The 23,225-nt window shown below is 39.6% G+C and overlaps 1 protein-coding gene across 1 annotated transcript in view; it reads left to right on the plus strand.

Moving 5' to 3' along the window:
- Nucleotides 1-23,225, plus strand: part of LOC150085305 (ATP-dependent DNA/RNA helicase DHX36-like) — a 184,096-nt gene that overhangs the window by 116,821 nt on the left and 44,050 nt on the right. Inside the window, exon 11 of the mRNA XM_090374522.1 lies at nt 14,696-14,795. Coding sequence (XP_090230648.1) covers nt 14,696-14,795 — 100 coding nt within the window. The remainder of the gene's footprint in view (nt 1-14,695; nt 14,796-23,225) is intronic.

The following is a 23,225-nucleotide window of genomic DNA, read 5'->3' on the forward strand; positions in this document are numbered from 1 at the left end:
TCATTGTTATTTGATTGTACTCAAATGAAAATCATACCCCAGACTAGAGCAGCAAAGCAATGGGCACAAAGTAGCAGGTGTGCTGTGGCTCGAGGAGGAACCTAAGGGGATGATTCTCAAACGCATCACAGCAACCTAAAAAAATGCACAACTTGTGATATGTTTACGGAACTTTCTGAACAGGACATGATCTAGCCAAGGAGGATGTCTTTGTGTGCGCTAGGTGTAGAGAGTGTCAAGAAATTAGGTAGCAACTCGGCATTCTGATAGGCATCTATGAGAATTTGAAAAATTGGAAAGATGCCCTCGAAATTATTAAAGTGGGAGACTCATCAAACTTTCAGCTGCCCAACTCAATGCCGGAGTTGGGCAGCTGAAATCTTCAAGCAGCAATCTTCAAGGCAGAATGCACTGGACCCACAGGAGCTAGTTATTGTTGATAACTCTATTGTCAGGAAGATGGGAAACATATTACGCAAAAAGGATAGGTGGAATAGGACCAGGGCATGTCTGCTGGGGACAAAAGTTGATGATGTAGAGTAGATATCTTTTAAGGATGCAAAGGGTGATATTGTAGTACACGTGGGCATTAATGATTTATTTTATTTACACATTTCCCTTTATTTGTTTAGGCAAAGGTTAAGCCAACATAATGCTCACATTCCATATGGTATGTTGGGTACATCAAACGAAGTTTTTACGTATTTCTATGCCACTTTGTGGTCATTTGCTGATGAGCCCCCAGCAGTCAACATCCCCTGCAAGGCTAGAATCGCCAAGATTTTTAAGTCTGCCTAGGTGATTCCCATAAGACGGAGTTGGTCTGCAGTAGTGCAGCACCAAACCCCCCTCTATAGGATATAGTAATAGATGACACCACAGGTTGAATATTGTTATATTCCAAGGCTATTGCATTTTTCAAACTAATATTATCGTTATAATTTTTATTTCGTCTATGCAATACCTCCCAATAATACCTCCCATACCTACGATTTGTGCATCAAGAAGGAATACGGAAGCACCTCTTGCACACAGAAGGTCTGGCTTACGTACTCCTCCGTAGTATTAAAACTTGGTTCTTTTGGAGCCTGTTCATCACAATGTCTACAATAGCATCATGACGTCGGACTCTCAAGCCATGAGTTCTTATGGACTGTTGTGATACGTGGGCGAGTGACTCGACCACATTGCATCCAGCTCTACATATCCTCTCCATACTACGTCCTCTAGATGTCCTTGAGAAGGTAGGGAGAGTGCCGACCGGGCTAGCCAGGTGGGTAAAGTGCCTGCCTGGCAACCCAAAGGTTGCGGGTTTGAATCTCGCCTCGGGCTTGGATCAGAGTAAAATGCAAAACTTTGGGAGGTGCATTATGGCCACATTATGGCCAATGCACCAACAACTAACAAAAAAAAAAAAAAAAAAAATTAGGGAGAGCATTTATCCTCATTCTTATGAGCTCTGTATATGCATTGCCAATGCCTAGACATGGCTAGACACCAATTTGGTTCCATCACCCGCCCACCGGTGCTGAGAGCAAACCTTTACTGATTCCTTTAAACCCCGGCCAATGAAGGACTCATGCAAGAGGCAGGTCCACTGCCCCTTCACAGACACCTTTGAGACTGCGCATACAGATCCACCTAACTGTAGCTTCTGTATTTTTCGAATCTCTGATTTGACATAAGGTAAGTTAGCAATATGATGACGAGTACTGTAGCTTCTCCAGCCTATTCTTCTTCAACAGAGGGATAGTCCACTGATAAGATGGGATCCCCAGACCTCCCTCTGGAATGCTGGCATGAATGTAAGCCATGACAGTGTCGTGTGACAGACGGAGCCATTGTTTGACCACAGACCTCATATGGGAATCCAAGCTATTAAGTTAGCTGGCCATTACTCTTCCCAGGACCAGACTGTGAAACACCTAGGGATGACATAGGCCCTGAAGATGAACAACCTTTGTTGCAGTTTAAGTGGGGCTTTCCTCAACTGCTCCAACATTTCAACCAAGTAGGCCCTGGCCAATGCTCTCCCTGAGGGAGTAAACTCTATCCCAAGGTACCGACCGCCACACGGAAGTTGTGTGCCTGGGTGGAAGGCAGCCGTTGCCGGCAAAGATGCTCCTATCATCAATCTTCAGCTTCTTCTCCTTCCCAGAAGGGACCATAGATAAACTCCAACACTTAGTAATATTTATTTGCAGACCTCTCTTTTCTGAAAACTTATAAGCTCTATCCAATAAATTTTGGATCCCAGAGGATATTGACGCCACCAGGATGTGGTCATCAGCGAATGCCATGGTATTTATTTTATAATTGCCAACATCAAAACCAACGTAAAGAGGGAGATCCCTTATCAACATGTCTATAACAAGGTTAAAAAATATAGGGGACAAAGGATCTCCCTGCTGAACACCATTACATACAAGGGTGAACTTCATGGCACATGCCAGAAAACCTCATACTGTTGTACATTGTTTCTGAAGAGTATCTATATATCTTAAGTCTTTGGAAAGAAATTACCAAAGACTTAAGAAAGGTCTTTGGAAATTTCTTTCTCTTCAGTACCTTCAATATGGCTTTATGACCTAGTGACAAACGCTTTAACTAGGTCTGGCCGACCGGGCTAGCCGAGTGGGTAAAGTACCTGCCCGGCAACCCAAAGGTCGCGGGTTCGATTCCCGCCTCGGGCTTGGATCAAAGTACTGCAAAAACCTTGGGAGGTGCAATATGGCCACAGAAGCCGATGCGCCAACAACTACCAAATCAAAAAAAAAAAAAAAAATTAACTAGGTCTAAGGATGCCAAGTGAAGACTTCTTAGATTCTCCTTGGATGATCTTAACAGAGAATCCAACACAAATAAATTTTTTGTTACCCCGTCAGTGGGGAGAAAAGCTTGTTGTGTAGGATTGATGGAGATAATAGATGATATCCTCTTTATCAAGGTCTTATGGTAGAGCCTCAAGATAATGGATGCTACAGTAATTGGCCTAAACTCTGATGGGCTCTGCGCTGCCTTTTTTTTTTTTTTTTTTTTTTTTTGGCAAAAAGATGGTGTAAGCCTTATATAATCTTGGAGGAAGTTGATTTGACCACAAGAATAGATGGAACAAGTCCTGGAAAATCTTTAGAGGAGCTTTTCTGATAAACACCGGGGTTATCCTATCCTCCGGACCTGGGCTGGTTGCCAATGGTGGTATAGCACTTTTCAATTCTTGGTCATTAATTTGGTTATAACTAATACCTTGCAGATCCCCATCCTCATCATAAGACTCAGGAACATTTAATGTCATTTCCTCACTATTAATGCAGAAGATACCTTTCCAAAACTCCAGAAATGTGTTCGAGTCTACTTTGTATCCTAGCTGGATTTAAAATATTCAAGGCACATCGTTTCCTATTCTGATAATACATAAGTTGATTCTCAGCAAAGTCCCTCTTCCTTTGTAGTCTCCTACTTAAGGGTCTACCAGACCTATTACGAATACTTCCCTGAGGATGGTTGGAACCAGTTGACACAACCTCCAATGTTATAAAATTCTGCAGAAGGTACTTGAGATCTTCCAAATCTAGTCTTTCATCAAGGGCCTTGGCCAACAACACCTTGAGCTGAAGATAATCAAACTGTGTTAGAGGCACTTCCACCAATGATTCAAGTATCCTGTCGTGGAGAGGCTCCTTCATGATATTTGTGGGAACTGACTCCTACACCTTTTCTGTTTGACTTAAATAACTGAGCTTAAGACCACTGGAATTAGCACACGTGGAATCCCCATGGGGTGGTGCTGCTCGAGAAGGAGTTTCCCACATCCTCCCAGCAGAACTGGATGCCTCACTTAGAGTCTAAGGCACAGCCTTTTCTAAAATGAAATTTCCACCTTCCCAATAGTCCAGAAGCAAAAGTCTCCGATAGCCCAGAGCCACGTCTTTCAAAGGGGGGGGGGTCATTCTCCACCAGCAAACTTGGGACTAAAGTTATAGAGGTGCTCCCTCATAGTCCAGGGGCACACTCACTATTTCAGGAATCCCTGATAGTCCAGGGTCCCTATCAACACCCGATGATCCAGGGTCGGACATTATACCTTGTATCAATGACATATATGACTCCGTCTTCTGCCTCCCTTTGATGGCATCAAGGGTCCTATGCGGGAACTTCCTCTGGAGCTTCAGGTTAATGTTCTTTGGTCCAGATGTGTGTAGAATCTGAGCTTCAGCAAGGGCTAACATCTGGATTTCCTCAGTTGTCCATCTTGCTTTGATTCTGGAGATACTTATAGCTTCGTTGTCTTCTGCAGGATGTGCGCGCCATATATGCACTCCTCCACCAGTTTTGGTAGTAAATGAACATCCACAAAAGTCGCAGATCAGGCCATGCTAGTTGACTGGAAAGTAGAGGACTCATCAGCCCAAACAGAGGCAGGCAGGTCCGTGAGCAGTAGCCTTGAATGGCACGAAATATGCAATCCTGTAGCCTTCTCTCTCTTTGTATTTCCAACACAAATATTCAAGAACACAAACGGGGGTGGTAGCCCCAATTGGGAGAAGTAGTGCGTGCTCTTTTGCCAGGCGAACCTGCCAGCCCACACCACAAGGAGGTAGGACATGCCACACTTGTGGCAGATGATAGAGCTACTTCGTGAGCCATGAAGAGTAGGAGATCTGCAGACTTACTTAACAAGTACAGGTCAATCTTGAAAACAAGTCAGGAATACAGGTTTAATTTGAAAGTGTCTACAATTCTACCCAGACACGATAGAAGGGAATATATGATGAGAGCCTTATCAATCAGTTTGTCCCTGGAGAGATTGTGCAACACATCATGGGGTAGAATTTTTCTCAGCATGGTCTGTGCTTGTTAACAGGAGAGATTGCTTCTACAGGGATGGGATACACTTAAATAGAAAGGGCGCAAGAATATTTGCTGATGCCATCTAGGCAGTGTCAGGTGGGTCGGAAAACTGCTAGCCTGGGGGGGGTTCACAGATGAATAGATATGCAGTAGCTGCTGGCAGAGGAGAGTGATTCTTGCACTGCTTCTATTAGAATGAGCACCAGCCTAGAAAGCAGGGTGCTGGGGATTTCACAGATTAGTGGGAATCATCATGAAACAATCTCATCTCCAGTCCCCATGGACTGGAGATGTGCAAATGTATTCCCAATTTATAGAGGGGAGGATCTAAGGGTGACACGATTATTTACAGACCACATAGTTTATCTTCTGTTCCAGGGAAAATAATAGTCACTGGTTAAAGATGCATTGCAGGATCATTTAGACAAGACTGCAGTAATAATTCAGACAGAGCATGGGTTTGTTAAGGGAAAGTCTTGTCTGTCAAATTTGATTGGATAGTATGATGTGGTTAGAAAGGAACTGGATGCAAAAACTGTTTGATATCATGTACTTGGATTTCAGGAAAGCTTTTGACACTGTTGCACATGGAAGACTACTGTACAAATTGGAACAGTATGGTATTAAGGGTAGGTTACTACAATGGATAAAAGGGTGATTGAGTGGGGGAAGACAGATAGTGGTAATCAGTAGTTGCTGCTCTTCGTGGTCTAATGTTATTAGTGAAGTCCCCCCCTGGTTCAGTGTTGAGTCCACTGTTGCAGGGTGTTTCAAAAGTGATGGTCAGTAATTTAAAGGTGAACTGTACAGACTGCAATATGCAAAAAAAGCCTACTAAACATGGATCCTTAAGTGAATCGTTTTCAATATATTGCACATTTCTAGTTGGGATCCACCACTGACAAGGTGAACTGTACAGAGTTGGGATTTAAGTTATGCTCATTCTCTCTGTTTCCCCTCTCTCAATACTCTGAGACGTAGCAGGCATGCTAGTACTTGTCAAAGGATAGTCAACATGGAAAGAGGTTACAGCAGCAAAGAGTATGCGGACATGCACTTCATGTATGGTAAAGCCAACGGCAGTGCACTCAAGGCTGCACATTTGTACCAAGAAGCATTTCACCGCCGAAGGCAGCCCAACGGGCGCACATCCATCAGGGTACATCAACGCCTTAGAGAACATGGGCAATTCGAACATGGAGTATGAGCAGGTAGGCCCAGAAGCATAGCACATGATGTTGAGGAATGGGTGTTAGAAAGAACATCCTGTAACATCTGTAAAATCCTGTGGTGTTGAAGCCAAAAATTAAAAATGTATTATCTTATGTTTAATAAAACCAAACTTAGCAAAGAATTCACAGCTTTTTACTAAACTAGTGCACCCATAGTCTGTGGTGGATCTTAACAGAAAATGTGCATTATCTCAAACAGTTCATTTGCAGCCCGATGCTCACCGGGACTTTTTTGCTTATTTTAGTTTGTACTTTTCACCTTCAAATTATTGACCGTCATTTTTGAAATATCCTGTATTTATCAATGATATTGATGAAGGTATATGAGGCTTATGTTGAAGTTTGCAGAAGATACAAAGGTTGGCAGGGTTGTTAATGACAGAAATAGCTATGTGCTGCTGCAACAGGATCTAAAAAAGTTGAGCAGATGGGCCGAGAAGTGGCAACTGAAGTGTAGCAACATTGAAAAATTCAAAGTACTGCATATTTGTAGACGTAACCGCAGAGAAATGTACCAACTGTGTGGTACTACACTTAGGAATAAAGAGAATGAAAAAGACCTGGGGTTAAATGTGCAGTTAGGTATGACGTTTTTGAGCAGTGTGGACAGGCTGCCAGAGCAACTCGTGGAGGGGGATATTGTCAATGATATTCAAGAACTTTGCTAGCAGGGATAAGGAGGTGATTATCCTTTTGTATATGACAATGGTCAGGCTGCACCTTGAGTACTGTGTACAAGTCTGGAGGTCTCATTTTAGGAAGGATGTAGAGTTGCTTGAGTGAGTACAGAGAAGAGCAACAAGATTGGTGAGGGGAACGAAGGGATCCTCTTACTAAGAAAATCTTAAGTTTTGCAAATTGCTGCATCTTGAGACTAGTCACCTGTGAGGTGATCTGATTAAGGTGTATAAGACCTTGAATGGTTTGAGATTCAAGGCATTATACACCTTAATCTCCATGCTGATGGGATTCTTCTTCTTGCTCAGATTACACACCTGTAAACTGCAGCCATTATCAGCCCACTGCAGGATGGAAGCCTCCTCAACAATTCATGTTGAGGGAAATGGACCATAATCTGCCATGCTGGTCCAGTGCGTGTTGGCAGATCGACCGTATATTGCAGTCAGGGGCTTGAACCCCAGTCTACTCAAGGAGCGTATGCTACTGCACTCCTGCCCATGACCACTTGGCTATGGATTTACACACCTGATGGGGCATTAATTCAGATTGAGGAAATACAATTGTAGAATAGATGTGGAAATTTGCCTTTAGCCAGTGGGTGGTTGATTGCTCAAACAAACTTCCATCTGTCATTGTGGAAGTTGATAGCTTAAATTCAAAGTGGAACTGAACAATCTTTTAGAGGAAATGAATGTGTGAAATGATTTTTTTTTTTTTTTTTTTTTTGCTTATGCTACATAAGCTTGCTTTCTTGCATCATATGCCTTTACTACTACTATATCTTGTCAGTGACTGGAGGAATTCTTAAAGGCATCTCTATTTGGGTCTGTAGTGAGTATATCTCACAGGAGTGAGGTTTTCCCATATGAGTTATTCCAGGTTTTTTAGCCTGCACTATGTGCAAATTAGCCGTGTGCATGCACTTATACACACATATTGCCCCAGAGCTCACAACTGGTGAGTATAGGCTTGGCACACCACACAATTAAAGCTATTGTAAATAGTTTTAATTGTTTTATTGTAAATATCTATGTTATGTACATTTATTTTGCTGTATTAAATTATTATTTTAATACAACACGGTTGGTGTATCAATATAATTGCTTGTGAATATGAATTCCCCCAACCTCATAGGCCTATTTGAAGATATACATGCACCTGTTCCCATGTATTACTTGTTCCACTATGACCCTAAGTAGTCCTGGAAATCTCCAGCACTTTGCTTTCCGGGTTGCTGCTCATTCTAATAGAAGCAGTGCAAGAATCACTTTTGCCTCTGTCTGTGGCCACTGTTAATCTTTTAGTCTGTGTATCCCCACAAGCTAGCGGTTTTCTGACCCACCTAACACTGCCTCGATAGCATCAGCAAATATTCTTGCACCCTTTCTATTGAAGTGTACCTCATCCCTGTAGAAGCAGTCTCTCCTGTTAACAAGCATTATTATGATTAATAAAATTAACTGTATTAATAATAATCAATATAATTGTGTAAGTCCAACCACATTAAAGTGTGCCATAAAAATTCTTAAACAGCATGTTTCAATGTGAAACATGCTGTTTAAGGCATGTAACATTGTTTAAGGCATGTAACACATTGAAACATCCACAATTGGATGTTTCAATGTGAAACATCCAATTGTGCCATAATAAATCATCTAATCACAATGTGATTAGATGATTTATTATGGCACAATTGGATGGTTCTTTTAACAATTAAATTCCTCCATGATCACATTAACTTTTAAAGGAAGAAGTTCATTTTATTTTTATATGTTTAACTTAAGATATAGAATGCAGTGTTTAACAAACTACCTTGTGCCACTGCTTTGACTGCCATCTCAAAGTTTCTTATGAGCAACATACTAAAGCAGAGGTTTCCAAACTTTCTCAGTTCACAGTGCTCTTAGTGTCTCAGTAATTTTTTTCCGGTACCCTCAGTGTCTCAGTAATTTTTTGATGGTGTACCTAGGCCAAAAGAAATACCTAATGATTCCATTTATTAAGTAGTTAGGTACAAACAACTTAATAAGTAATGTTGAAACTATGAACTACCTCGAGCTAGTAGTTCGTGCGGTATCCAACAAAGTATCACTGTATTTCCTTCGAAAATTTACAGTATTCCACAGCACACAGTTTGAGAACCAATGTACTAAAGTGATTTGTGGTTTCATATTCTAAAATTAAAAAAAAAAATTTATCACTTTCCAAGTTATATTATATGATATATAATTTGAATAACAGTAACTCCAATCCAATCAGAAGCAACCAATGAGACTTACATATCACAGAATCAATATCACATCAGGTAATTATACATGATCACCAGGAAAAGTTTTATTAGGATTTATAAAACTCATTAGCATCTAAGGACATACTGCCCTGGCCACACCGTCTGAATTATTATTATTAGCCACATGGTGCAAGGAAGCCTGAGGATTATGCTGCAGTGGAATAAAAAAAAAAAAAAAAAAAAAAAAAATTCTGAGTTACCCTGAGAGAGAGAGAGAGAGAGAGAGAGAGAGAGAGAGAGAGAGAGAGAGAGAGAGAGAGAGAGAGAGAGAGAGAGAGAGAGAGAGAGAGAGAGAAGTGGAAAGGAATCACCAAAAAAGAGAAGAATGATGATATCCAACTTTACACACAACAGGATGTCAGCTACCCAGATTCTACGGTCTTCCGAAAACACATAAGGAGGGGGTCCCACTCAGACCGATCATATCTTTTATTGGTAGTTTTATTGGTACCCATGCTTTATCCAGATGTTTAGCCAAATTGATTTCCCCCATAGTTGGATGTTCCATCTTTACTATTAAGGACAGTAAGGACTTTGTGACATATGTAAAGGAACAGAGTATAGAAGAGGGTGAGACTATGATACCTTTTGATGTAGTGTCTCTGTTTACGTGCATTCCCATTGAACATGGAGTACGATGTGTAAGAGCGTCTCCGTAGCCAGGTGGGAAGGAGCAGCAGTTCGTAGCACACGCTTCTTGATTAGACCGGGGTTTGAGCCTGTCACCACCAAATACGGAGGATGCGGAAAGGTCAAAGGAATGACCACCGCATATTCCCGGAGCAATATGGCCTTAGTTGCTAATGCTCCTGAAAACCAAATAACAAACAAACAAACGATGTGTAAGAATGGCCCTAGAGAAAGATGATACCCCTAAGTATCAGGACTCTCCTTAATGTAGAAGATATTTGTAGTGGTGTTGAGCTTTGTCTGTCCAGCACCACTGCTGGACAGACAAAGCAGGTAGGGCAATGAGTTCTCCCATAAGTGCCATTGTAGGAAATTTGGCTATGGAAGAATTGGAAACCAGGATTTTTGATGGGTTGGATTCCCCCATGTGCAAATGGAAAAGGTTTGTCGATGACACGTTTACCATTATTCGGAGGGGGAGAGAGGATGAGGTACTCAGTTTTCTCAATAGCTTCTCCCTGTTCATTCAGTTTACCTCGGAGGTGGAAGTGGATGGTACCCTCCCGTTCCTTGATGTATTGGTCTATAGAGAAGGCCTTAGGTTAAAAACTAGAGTCTATAGGAAACCTATGTGCCGAGGCCAATACACTCATTATAGTTCGGCACAAACTAACCAACATAAGAATAGTGTCGCTAAAGCATTATTGGATAGGGTTGGGTCCCACTGCAGCACCCCCCCCCGGGACAGAGAAGAGGAAAAAGACGAGTCACAGCAGACCTCAAGAAATGCGGCTACCCCCAGAGGGTCATGGACAGATACATTAGAGGTGTGGAGTATCATAGAGAGCCTTTCACACCAGTTGCCACGGCTTACATTCCCTACTATCCAGACCTTACTGAGCGCTTAGCACGAGTATTACGGGATTGCAAGACATGCTGTGTGCAGCTTCCAGGACGGAGGTTGCACACAGTGGTGTCTCAGGTTAAGGACCCCATAAGAAAAGATTGTAGTAGTGGGGTAGTGTATGAGATTAAGTGCCCGGATTGTGGGAAGTGTTATGTTGGTGAAACAAGGCGCCGGTTCAAGGACCGTCTGGGGGAACATATGAATGCTATAAAGACCGTGGATTATGGGAAGTCTGCTGTGGCGGAACATTTTTGGGAGAAGCATCATCAGATCTTCCCAGACGAAGCTGTCATCGTCGACTGTGCTCATAGATTTTGGGACCGCAAATGGCTTGAGAGCTTACGAATTTGTTCATTCAAGAATAATACCATTAACGGAGACAGCGGAGTTCGTATGCATCCCCTCCTTGAGGCTGTAGTACTCGGGCGGGATGATCGATTCCACCTGTCACGCTCCCGAGCCATTTCCAGTTCTAGTACACATCAGGGGAATACCGCCCATGTGCCTGTGGAACCACGTGAGCAGTGAACCTGCTATTATTTAAGGATGTGTTGCAATTAAAAATGTACTGTTGAGAAAGGAGGCAGATGCCTCTGAAAGTTTTGGGATCCGTTACTTAAATGATTTAAAGTATTTTAACGTATTTTATTTTAACGTATTTTAACATATTTTAACCTTTTATCGCTCTTATTTTATTTGTATTATATATTTTATTGTAAATAGTTTTAATTGTTTTATTGTAAATATCTATGTTATGTACATTTATTTTACAGTATTAAATTATTATTTTAATACAACACGGTTGGTGTATAAATATAATTGGTTTTGAAGGTGCATGTATAATTGCATGTACACCAATGCTAGAAGAATAGTTAATAATTTGATGAGTTGAAATGCTGGTCAAGACATCAAAGACTGATACTGTTGGGATATCAGAGATGTGTTGTCATACAGATATAAGCAGTGCAGAATTGGAATTTGGGGAGTACAATGGTTACAGAAAGGGTAGACAGGAGAGGAAGTGAGGAGGGGTTTCTGCTGTTAGTTAAGAAACACAAAATCTAAGGAAGTGAATCCAGTTGACATTGGTTGACAATGCAATGTTGAGTCAGTTTGGTGTGACATAAACAAGGGGAATTTATTAGATGACAGTTTTCTACAGCAACATGTTCAAGAGGCAATCAGAGAGAGTAATACTCTTGATTTAATTATCAGAAGTAATTATTCGTGCATTATGAATTTGCAGATAAAGGAACCACTGGCTGACAGTGATCACAGTGTACTGATGTAGGGTTTATTTAAAGATGTAACTACCATCAAGGGAAGAGCTTTTGCTTTCATAAAGGTGACTACAGTGGATCAACTGATGATATTACCAACAGCAAATTCTAAATGGGAAGCCTTCAGGAACTTAATCGTGGAGGCTACTAGGCTTTTCCTACCAACTAAGAAGTATTGTTCAAGGTTTAAGCCTAAATGGATATCAGACGAATTAATGAGGCACTGACAGAGAAGAAAAATGCATTGGATGCATATAAATTATCAGGCAACACAGAAGCCTATGGTAGATATATGCTAGTCTGTAATCAAGTCACAAAGGAAGTTAAGCAGATGAAGGCAGATTATGTTGGCAAAGGATGCAAAGAAAAACAGTCCACTTAACATAGATGGTTTGACTATTGATGATCATGCTCAGGTAGCTGATAAACTGAATGAGCATTTTACATCTACATTCACATATGAATAGTTTTTCAAGGAGAAGAATACCAGAATTTTATCAAACTCTAACAGGGAGCTTAATGATTTTGTAATAACTGAGAGCAAAGTGGAGGAGAAATTGTTGAAGTTAAACATAAGGAAGGCACCTGGGGTGGACGGGATCTATCTTGTTATATTAAAGGAGGCAGCAAAGGAAATAAGCAAACCCTAAGCCATAATTAATTATGAGAGCTTCCTTGGGCTCAGAGGAGGTCCCCATGGACTGGAGGTGTAAGTGGGTTCAAAAGGTGACACAAGTAACTATAGACCTACCTGTTAGTTTAACTTGTGTTCCAGGGGAAAATAATGGAGTCACTGCTTAAAGAAGCATTGCAAGATCATCTAGACTAGACTGCAGTAGTAGTTAAGACACAGCATGGGTTTTTTCAAAGGGAGGTCTTGTCTGACCAATTTGATTGGATACTTTGATGATGTGGTCACAAAGGAACTGAATGCCAAAAATAATTTTGATATCATATACTTGGATTTCAGGAAAGCTTTTGATACTGTTGCACATGGTAGACTGCTGTACAAATTGAAGAGGTATGGCATTAAGGGTAAGTTGCTACAGTGGATTAAGGTATGGTTGAGTGGGAGACGACAGAGAGTGGTAATTAATGGACACTGCTCTTCATGGACAAATATTGTTAGTGGAGTTCCCCAGGGTTCAGTGTTGGGCCCATTGTTGTTTTGTATATTTATCAATGATATTGATGAAGGTATATCAGGTTTAATGTCTACATTTGCAGATGGTACAAAGGTTGGATACTATGATGTGGTCACAAAGCAACCTGATACAAAAAATAATTTCGAAATCATATACTTTGATTTCAGAAAAGGTTTTGATACTGTTACAAATGGAAGACTGCTATACAAATTGGAGCAGTATGGCATTAAGGGCAAGTTGCTACAATGGATAAAGGGATGGTTGAGTGGGAGATGACAGAGAGTGGTAATCAATGGACACTGCTCTTCATGGACTAATATTATTAGTGGAGTTTCCCCTGGGTTCGGTGCTGGGCCCATTGTTGTTTTGTGTATTCATCAATAATATTTATTAGCATTAGTAGAGGCATACGATGCAAGAAAGGAAGCTTATGCAGCATCAGCCAAAAAACCACCTCCCATTTCAACTCTCCATTCATTCCAAATGCCTCTCCAGCTCAGCCTTAAATTTCTTTAGGCTATCAACTTCCAGAACAAAAGATTGAAGTCTATTCCACCAATCAACACCCGCTGGCTAAAGGCATATTTCTGCACATCTATCCTACAACTGTCTTTCCGCAATTTGAATCTATGCCCCCTCAGGTTCTTAATCTGAGCAAGAGGAAGGATCGCATCAGCATTTAGCTTTCTCAACCTATTCAAGGCCTTATACACCTCAATCAGATCACCTCACAGGTGCCTATTCTCTAGGCGCTGAAATTTGCAGAACTTAAGCCTTTCTTTGTAAAAGCACCCCTTTGTTCCCCTCACCAATATTGTTGCCCTTCTTTCTACTCGTTCTAGCAACTCTACATCCTTCCTAAAATGAGGCTTCCAGACCTGTACACAGTATCTAGGTGTTGCCTGACCATTGCGTTGTACAATGAGGGGATAATCACCTCCCTGTCACTGCATTCAAAATTCCTATATATCATTGACAAGACTCCATGACCTGCCCTGGCAGCTCTTCTGCACTGCTCAGCAAACTTCATATTTGACTGCACCCCCAGGTCTTTTTCACTTTCTTCTTCCCCGAGTGTAGTACCACACAGTTGGTACATTTTTCTTGGGTTATTGCTACCCATATGCTGTACTTTGCCTTTTTTTAAGAGCACGATGAATTTTTTTACTTTTGTTATCTGTAGGTATGAGTAAACTATGTAAACTAATTTTTATTTGCTTAGATGTTTACTGGTTTATTTGCCTTAAATGAAATGTGCACTAGGCTAATTTTTATTGCATCTATAGTCTGGCAGGTCTAAGTGATATTCCAACTCCATTCATGAGTAAAAACTGTTCAACTCTAATAACAGAGCGTATAACTTACCAGTGCTTTCCTTACGCACAAATAATTCTGAAGTGGATATTAACATAGGAGTGAAGTACAAAATTACTTAAATTTTTAATGGAAAAAAAAAAAAAAAAGTGGTGCCAAACTTTTTGATTAACCATCATAATTCCCATTTTTAATCTATTTGTAATAACTTCATTAAGATTCTCTCTCTTTATAAATGTGTCATTGATGATATAATCATTAGTGGTTAGCGTGTTATATGATCAGTTACTTAATAGTAGTGTGTTTTAGGGGAATATATTATTTTAACAAAGTGGAATAATGTAAAATTTGAAAAAAATTTGTAGATGTTAAATAACATGAAGAAACAGTTTGCCCAGTATCTCCATCAGCTGCAGTTCCTTGATGATCCTGAACCAAAAAAAGGATGTTTCAATATCTATTCACGTAAGTTTTAAACTGAGTGCATGTCAATTTTATTTATTTATTTTTTTTTGTGACTGTCCCCAATTCAGGATTGCAGTGAGTATTAACAGTGACTTACTTCTTTTATTCCTATAATAGATTTATAATTATTTCCAAAATTGACTTGTTAATTGAATTTATATTTATGCAAACATTGATACAAGATCTAGTCTGTTTATATAAACACTCCTGTTTAAACATATACAGGAGCCTGTTGTAAAGGTTTTCCTTTGATGTATGCCTTACGTGACCATTTTATTTATTAATATCCCTGTGATTAACCATTAGCATATGCAGTGTTCATCTGTTCATTAGTGGTATGAGATTTCTATACACTATAATAGCTATAACAAAATTATACAGAACAAGGAGGCTCTTTCTTTTTGTAATTTTGAAAAGTGCCAGAACAGCATTAGTTTCTTTATAATTTTTAACTTCTTGCTTCATCTATTGCATGTCAGCTCACATTCGGCTACTGAGAAATCAGTTAGTCCTAAAACAAGCTATCATAGCAGTGTCTCATTCTTTTAAGATTATTGTTTAAATTGTAAAATTGTTTAAAACTAGTTTTCAAAAAGTAGCGCAAAAAATCCCACACAGATGAAATGAAATTAAAGCTCTATGCTTTAAAGCCAGTTTCATCTTAGTATAACTTTTTGTAACTAAAATTTTTTTTTAAGTCTTTCATTTCTTCATGGGCTAGATATTGTCATTCCATATTTCAGTTCATCCTGTTGATTAACTGCTGTATGTCTAGGTCTTGAACGTGATGCAGTTTTTATTTTTTTACATATTTATGTAAAAAATCTGATCCTGTAGTGTTAATAATTAAATATAAATTGAATAATTATTTTATATTAATTGTTACTTTATTAATTACGAGTTAATATCACATCCTAGAGAGCTTCTATTTACTCTGTTATTATCATAGAGTTTCTTTAATATAAATGAATCAGCTGTGATATCTGCATGGTGAAATTCTGATTGTGAAAAAATTAAAAATTAAAAAAATTTAAAAAAAGAAGCAAATGGCGAAATATTAAAAAGATTAAACTATCTATTCTGAATTGCATTCCATATAAGCATGTCAAGTTTAAAACACTGCGAACAGTGCATAAAAAAACAAAAGGAAAGAATATGAAAATTAAAAAATAATTAAGCATGCAGTGAAAAGAAGTGAAATACAGTAGTGCAGGTTATAGTGATCACTGGTTAATAGAATCAGTCGCTTTGTAGAATCATATCTTCGGTTATAAGAATAAATTTTGAACGCCACTGTGATATCTTTCTAAAGCACATTTCTGGAGTCACAACCATAAAACACCATGGACGAGTAATTATGATTGCAAGCCAAATGAAAATAAACCAGTAGGACTGTGCCTCAGACACTTAACTGAAGTTTGGGAAATACATTTCCAGCACATTTCTGCAGTAGATATAAACTCAGAACCTCCTTGGATTCTGACTTTGCCTTTATCCATATCACATCTTACAAACAGGAATAAAAAAAAAAAAGAGATCTCTCCAATTGTTATACAGAAGCTCCATGCACTGCACAGTTTTGAAAATAGAAACAGTCATCAGATTTACACGGATGGTTCAAAATCAAACAACTCAGTAGGTGCCGCGGTAGTTTTACCGGAATATATTATATCTGTCTCCTTGCCTCATGTTTGCAGTATTTTCACAGCAGAATTATATACTATTAAACTAGCACCGGATGATATTACCAAGCATCAACTGCTACCTGCTCTAGTCTATACTAACTCCCTTGGTGCAGTAGCAACTTTACAGAACAGCAAATATTCCTCAAATTCCTTGATTCAGCATATCAAAAAACAACTCGGAGTTTTGCATAAAGCAAGAAAAGAAGTGTCTATTTGTTGGATTCCCAGCCATGCTGGAATCCCAGGAAATAATCATGCAGACCAAGCCGCAAGAAATCCAGATCTTAATATACAAGATAACTTTCAGTTTGTACCATTTATAGATTATAGGGATGTATTTCGTACCAAATATACTTCCATCTGGAAACAACTTTTTGGAGGGACCAATCGTGCAATAAACTTTGCAGAATAAAAAAAGATCTATGTTTGTGGCGATCTAGCTCATGTACAAATAGACAGGAGGAAGTTATATTAACAAGACTGCGCATTGGGCATACCTTCCTCACTCACAAACATTTACTTTTAAGAGAAGATCCACCGCTCTGCTCTGCCTGTCAGATACAACTTACAGTAAGCACATCCTGATTGATTGTCCATCCTATTCAGCCATTCGAACCACATCCTTCCAATCATTAGCAAACTTGCAAGCTCCTCTAACCCTCTCTCATGTACTTGGTGACAAAGCAAACCTAAGTGAGCTCTTTATATATATTAAACATCTAGGAATAATAAATACACTCTGATATATCCATCCTAAATTATTAAAATGAACATAATGACGCTGACAGACACATATTGGCCACAGTTGCCCTTGTGTCGTGAAACTTTCATACCAACAACAACAACAACCATAAAACAATTAACAGTTTCTGGTTTATTAGGCTTTTCTGTTAGTGCAATCTATTATAAACAGGTAGTAAACTCGATTTTGTTGCAATTGCGATAATACCAATAGCTGAATGTGTGTTTTTAAGTTATGGCGTTAAAATTTGCCTAAGAAAAGAAAGTGCAAATGCCATTCTATAGTTGTCTTATTAAAGCACATCACAAATCAAATTCTGACAGCCACATCTGCTGCCATTCCTCAATATCAAGCAAAAAATAGACGAAAAATAAATTACTGGTGGAATGAAGACTGCAACCATGCGAAAAAAGAGAAAAACAAAGCGTGGAACCTTTTCCGCAAACATCCAGCCACTTCCAATCTTATTAATTATAAACATCTTAGAGCAAAAGCTCGTTACATCAGACGTAAAGCAAAAAAAGAAAATTGGATTAAATTCGCCTCATCAGTAAATAAAAATACTGATATCAGATTAATCTGGAGAAAAATAAAATGTTTCGACAGTAAATTTCCTCCTTTATCCACCCCACTAATGAACTGGAATGGGCAGGAGCTTTCTACACCTACAGAAATATCAAATGCACCAGGCATCGTATTTTCTCAGTTGTCCTCTTCTGTTGCCTATGATCAAACATTTCAAAAACTTAAAACAGTTGCAGAGAAATGCAGAATAAATTTCACTGACAATTCTGCTTTACCTTATAATCAACCATTTACCATGCTTGAGTTGCAACAATCCCTTACCAACTCAAGAACAGTGCTACTGGCCCTGATGGGATATATTATGTAATGCTCCGAAATTTGGATCAAAGATCACTCTCCTTGCTGCTCATATTTTTCAATTGAATTTTTTCTGAACACACCTTCCCAAGTTCCTGGCATCATTCTTATGTACTAGCAATTGCAAAGCCTGGTAGAGATAATTCTGTTCCGCAAAATTACAGGCTGATATCGCTTACGAGCTGTCACAGCAAAACCCCGAGAAAATGTTACATCACCATCTCACTTGGTTCCTGGAGTCCCAAAACTTGATTAACAACAACCAATTTGGATTCCGGAAAAACCGATCTTCATTGGATCTCATGATCAAAACCAAGACAAACATTAGAAATGCTTTCATCAAGAAGGAACATCTCATCATGGTCTGTCATTGAGAAAGCCTTTAACACTACATGGCATTTCAGCATCTTAAAAGATCTACATTCTCTTGGCTTGAGAGGTAATTTACCCTACTTTATCCAAAATTTTCTTCAACAGAGATCCTTTCAAGTCCGTTACCGGAGAACCCTCTCTAAGATCTATACCCAAGAAGAAGGAATTCCATAAGGGTCTGTTCTCAGTGCCACTTTGTTTTCAATGAGAATGAACCATGTAATTGAACTCGTTCCAAAAACTGTGGATTCGTACCTTTTCACAGAAGATCTCTCCATTTCCTGTCATTCTCAAAACATGCATTATATTGAATGCCAACTACAAATATCAATCAATTGCATTCTGACATGGATGACACAAAATGGTTATAGATTATCCAGCCAGAAATCTGCTGCCATTCACTTCTATACCAGATGCAATATGCATCCTGAACCCGAGCTCCACTTGAATAACCATCCTCTTCCCATAGCTAATAGTATTCGTCTACTAGGATTATTCTTCGACAGTAAGTTAAACTTCCAAAAGCACATTGAATATCTCCGAACTACTTGTCAAAAAAACTGAACATACTCAAAGTCTTATCAGCGACAACATGGAGAGCAGATCGTTACAGCCTGCTTCGCTTATACACAACCATAATTAGATCATGCCTGGACTACAGTGCACCTGTTTTTGATTCAGCTAGGAAGAGTGTTTTATCTTGCCTCAACTCTATTCAACATTCAGCTCTTAGAGCAGCACTAGGTGCATTACCGACTGGGCAGGCCGGGCGGGTAAAGTGCCTGCCTGGCAACCCAAAGGTCGTGGGTTCGAATTCCACCTCGGGCTTGGATCAAAGTACTGTAAAAACCTTGGTAGGTGCATTATGGCCACAGAAGCCGATGTGCCAACAACTAACTAAAAAAAAAAAAAAAAAAAACTAGGTGCATTCAGAACATCTCCAATGCAGAGTTTGTACGCTGAAGCCTATGAACCTCCTCTAAATATCAGGAGAAAGATGTTGCTGTTGAACTATGCAAGCAAGATCCAAAACCAGGTGACCCATCCTAATTGGTCAATACTTTATGATCCGCAGTATATGACTTTCTATAGAAGCAAACCACAGACAGTTCGGCCTGCTGGTATTAGGCTAAAGCATCTAGTAGAAGATTAGGATATACATTTCAATAAATTCTTGCAAGATCCTATAGATCCTGACCCTCCATGGTCTGTCTTAATGCTGTCTTGTGACAATTATTTCCACCAGTGGGGAAAACACTCTCTATCAGACTTTAACATCCAACAGCTACACATTGTGCATACTCAACATTATCCCGACTTCGCTAAAATATATACAGATGGATCGAAGTCTGAGAGTGGATCGGGTGCAGTAGTGGTACTCCCCGATTCTACCACATCTCTGTCTCCTCCAGCAGAGTGTAGTAGCTACACGACTGAATTATATGCCATAAAGCTTGCATTAGAAAATATTTTCCATATGTCAATTCAAAAGAGCATAATATATACAGACTCACAAGGTTCTGTATTAGCATTGCAAAACAAATCTCCACCTACTCACCCATTATTAAAGCTCATCAGAACACAGTTGATATGCCTCAGAGAGCATCAACAAAAGGTTATGTTCTGCTGGATCCCCGGCCATACTGGAATACCAGGAAATGAAATTGCGGATGATGCTGCCAAAAATTCATCCAGCTCAGCCCCAACAAATTCCCTACTACCGTTCACAGATTATAAAATGAATGTACAAAGTATATGTAAAGGTCAATGGACTCTTCAGTGGCAAGCACAATTGCATAATAAACTACTCCAAATAAAACATTTACCAAAATTATGGTCTTCTAGCCCCATTGCAAACAGACAAGAAAAAGTAATTCTAGCCAGAGCCAGAATCAGCCATACTCATTTAACCCGTGTGTTCATTTTGTCAGGGAATGACTCTCCTCAGTGTAATCATTAGCATTAGCATTAGTAGAGGCATATGATGCAAGAAAGCAAGCTTATTCAGCATCAGCCAAAAAAAAAAAAAAAACACACACCACTCCCATTTTACCCCTCCGATCGTTCGAACTACCTGTCCAGTTGAGAGTTAAATTTGTTTAGGATATCAACAACAACAAGTGACGGAAGTCGGTTCCACCAACCAACCACCCGCTGGCCAAAGGCAAATTTCCGCACATCTATCCGACATCCGTCCTTCCTCAATTTGAATTTATGCCCTCTGAGGTGATTATTTTGAGCAAGATGAAGAATCCCATTGGCAGTGAGCATGCTCAAACCATTCAAAGCCTTATACACCTCTATCAGATCACCTCGCCGGTGCCTAGTCTCCAGACTCTGTAATTTGCAAAACTTAAGCCTTTCTTCGTAAGAGCAACCCTTTGTTCCATTCACTAATCTTGTTGCCCTTCTCTGTACCCGTTCCAGCAGCTCTACATCCTTCTTGAAATGAGGCCTCCAGACCTGTATACAGTACTCAAGATGTGGCCTAACCATTGCCTTATACAAGGGAATAATCACCTCCTTATCCCTGCTAGAAAAATTCCTGTATATCATTGACAAGACACCATGAGCTACTCTTGCAGCTCGTCTGCACTGCTCAGAGAACTTCATGTCTGCCTGCACAATTACCCCCAGGTCCTTTTCATTCTCCACCACTGTCAGTGTAGTACCGCAGAGTTGATAAGTTGCTCTGGGATTACTGTTTCCCATATGTAGCACTTTACATTTGTCAATGTTAAACTTCATTTGCCACCTCTCAGCCCATCTGTTCAACCTTTCCAGATCCTGTTGCAGCAGCATTGCGTCAGTAGTGTCCTTAACAACCCTGCCAACCTTTGTATCATCTGCAAACTTGGACATTAAACTTGATATCCCATCATCAGTATCATTCATAAACACCGAAAACAACAACAGACCCAACACTGAACCCTGAGGAACTCCACTAATAACATTAGTCCACATTGAGCAGTGTCCATTGATTACCACTCTCTGTCTTCTGCCACTCAACCATCCCCTTATCCATAGCAGCAATTTGCCTCCAATGGCACACTGCTCCAATTTGTGCAGCAGTCTTCCATGTGCAACAGTATCAAAAACGTTTTTAAGATCCAAATATATAATATCAAAGTTATTCCCTGCATCCAATTCTTTTGTGACTACATCATAGTATCCAATCAAATTGGTCAGGCAAGACTTGCCCTTAACAAAACCATGCTGCATCTGAGCTATAACTGAATTCTTGTCTAGATGATCCTGCAGTGCTTCTTTAACCAGTGCCTCCATTAATTTACCTGGAACAGAAGTTAAACTAACAGGACTATAATTACTTGTGTCATCCTTTGATCCTCCTTTGTGAATTGGGGTTACATTTCCACATCTCAAGTCTATGGGTACCTCCCCTGAGTCCAAAGAAGCTCTCATAATTATGGCTAGGGGTTTGCTTACTTCCTTTGCTGCCTCCTTTAATATAACTGGATAGATCCCATCCACCCCAGGTGCCTTTTTTATGTTTATCCTCAACAATCTCTCCTTCACTTTCCTCTCAGTTATTACAAAATCATCCAGCTTACTGCCAATGTTTACTTTACCTACATCATTCTCCTTCCTGAATAACTCCTCATGCATGAATGTAGAGGCAAAATACTCGTTTAGATTGTTAGCCACCTGAGCAGGATCATCAACTGTTGAACCATCAATATCCAGTAGACCAATCTGATTGATCCCTTTCCTTCTTGAGTTTAAATAGGTAAAGAACTCTTTTTCTGTTTTTCTTTGCATCCTTTGCCAAGGATTTTTCGTAGTCTGCCTTTGCCTGCCTAATCTCCTTTGTGACTTGGTTACAGACCAACTTATATCTATCATAGGCTTCCATGTCACCCATTAATTTGTATGTATCCCATGCATTTTTCTTCTCTGCCACATGTCTCATTAGTTCATCTGACAACCATTTAGGCCTAAACCTTGAACAATATTTCTTAGTTGGTATGTAAAGCCTGGTAGCTTCCAAGATTAGTTCCTTGAATGCTTCCCATTTTGAGTTTGCTGTTGGTAACATCATCAGTTGGTCCCACTGTATAGAATTTAAATACTGTCTCAGATCATCACAGTCACCTTTACGAAAGCAAAAACCCTTTCCTTTACCCCTGATGGTAGTTACCTCCTTGAGTAAATCCCACTTCAACACACTGATCACTGCCACCTAGTGGTTCATTTATCTGCAGATTCTTAATATAATATCGGTGTTTAGATACACCATAGATAACTCTTAATAAACTACAAAGTCGGCATTGTTGTAGGCATCATTTGCTGTTTCTCATATTGTGCTCTGCCTTCACGATGAGTTGCCATGATATTGCACTACTTCGAATAAGTAACTCTTCACTAATAGAGAAGACTATTGTTACTTATTCTCAGTTGAGTACCACCACCCAGACAGCACTGTTTCACGGCTATTGGCCGATCATCAGTGGGTGGGCAGGTACCCTGGTAATGCAGACATGACGACCCAGTTGTGAAGTTAATCACACAATATGAGAGATGCCAAGAGGTGTAGATGTCAATATTTAAAATAAATAAATGCACAAGGCATAATACTTTAAGAGTTTGGTATCTATATAATATCGGTGTTTAGATACACCATAGATAACTCTTAATAAACTACAAAGTAGTTGTTGTAGGCATCATTTGCTGTTTCTCATATTGTGCTCTGCCTTCACGACGAGTTGCCATGATATTGCACTACTTCGA

This window comes from Mastigoproctus giganteus, chromosome 5 (assembly GCF_048544385.1).
Source record: "Mastigoproctus giganteus isolate SK-2022 chromosome 5, ASM4854438v1, whole genome shotgun sequence".
Classification (NCBI taxonomy): Eukaryota; Metazoa; Arthropoda; class Arachnida; order Uropygi; family Thelyphonidae; genus Mastigoproctus; species Mastigoproctus giganteus.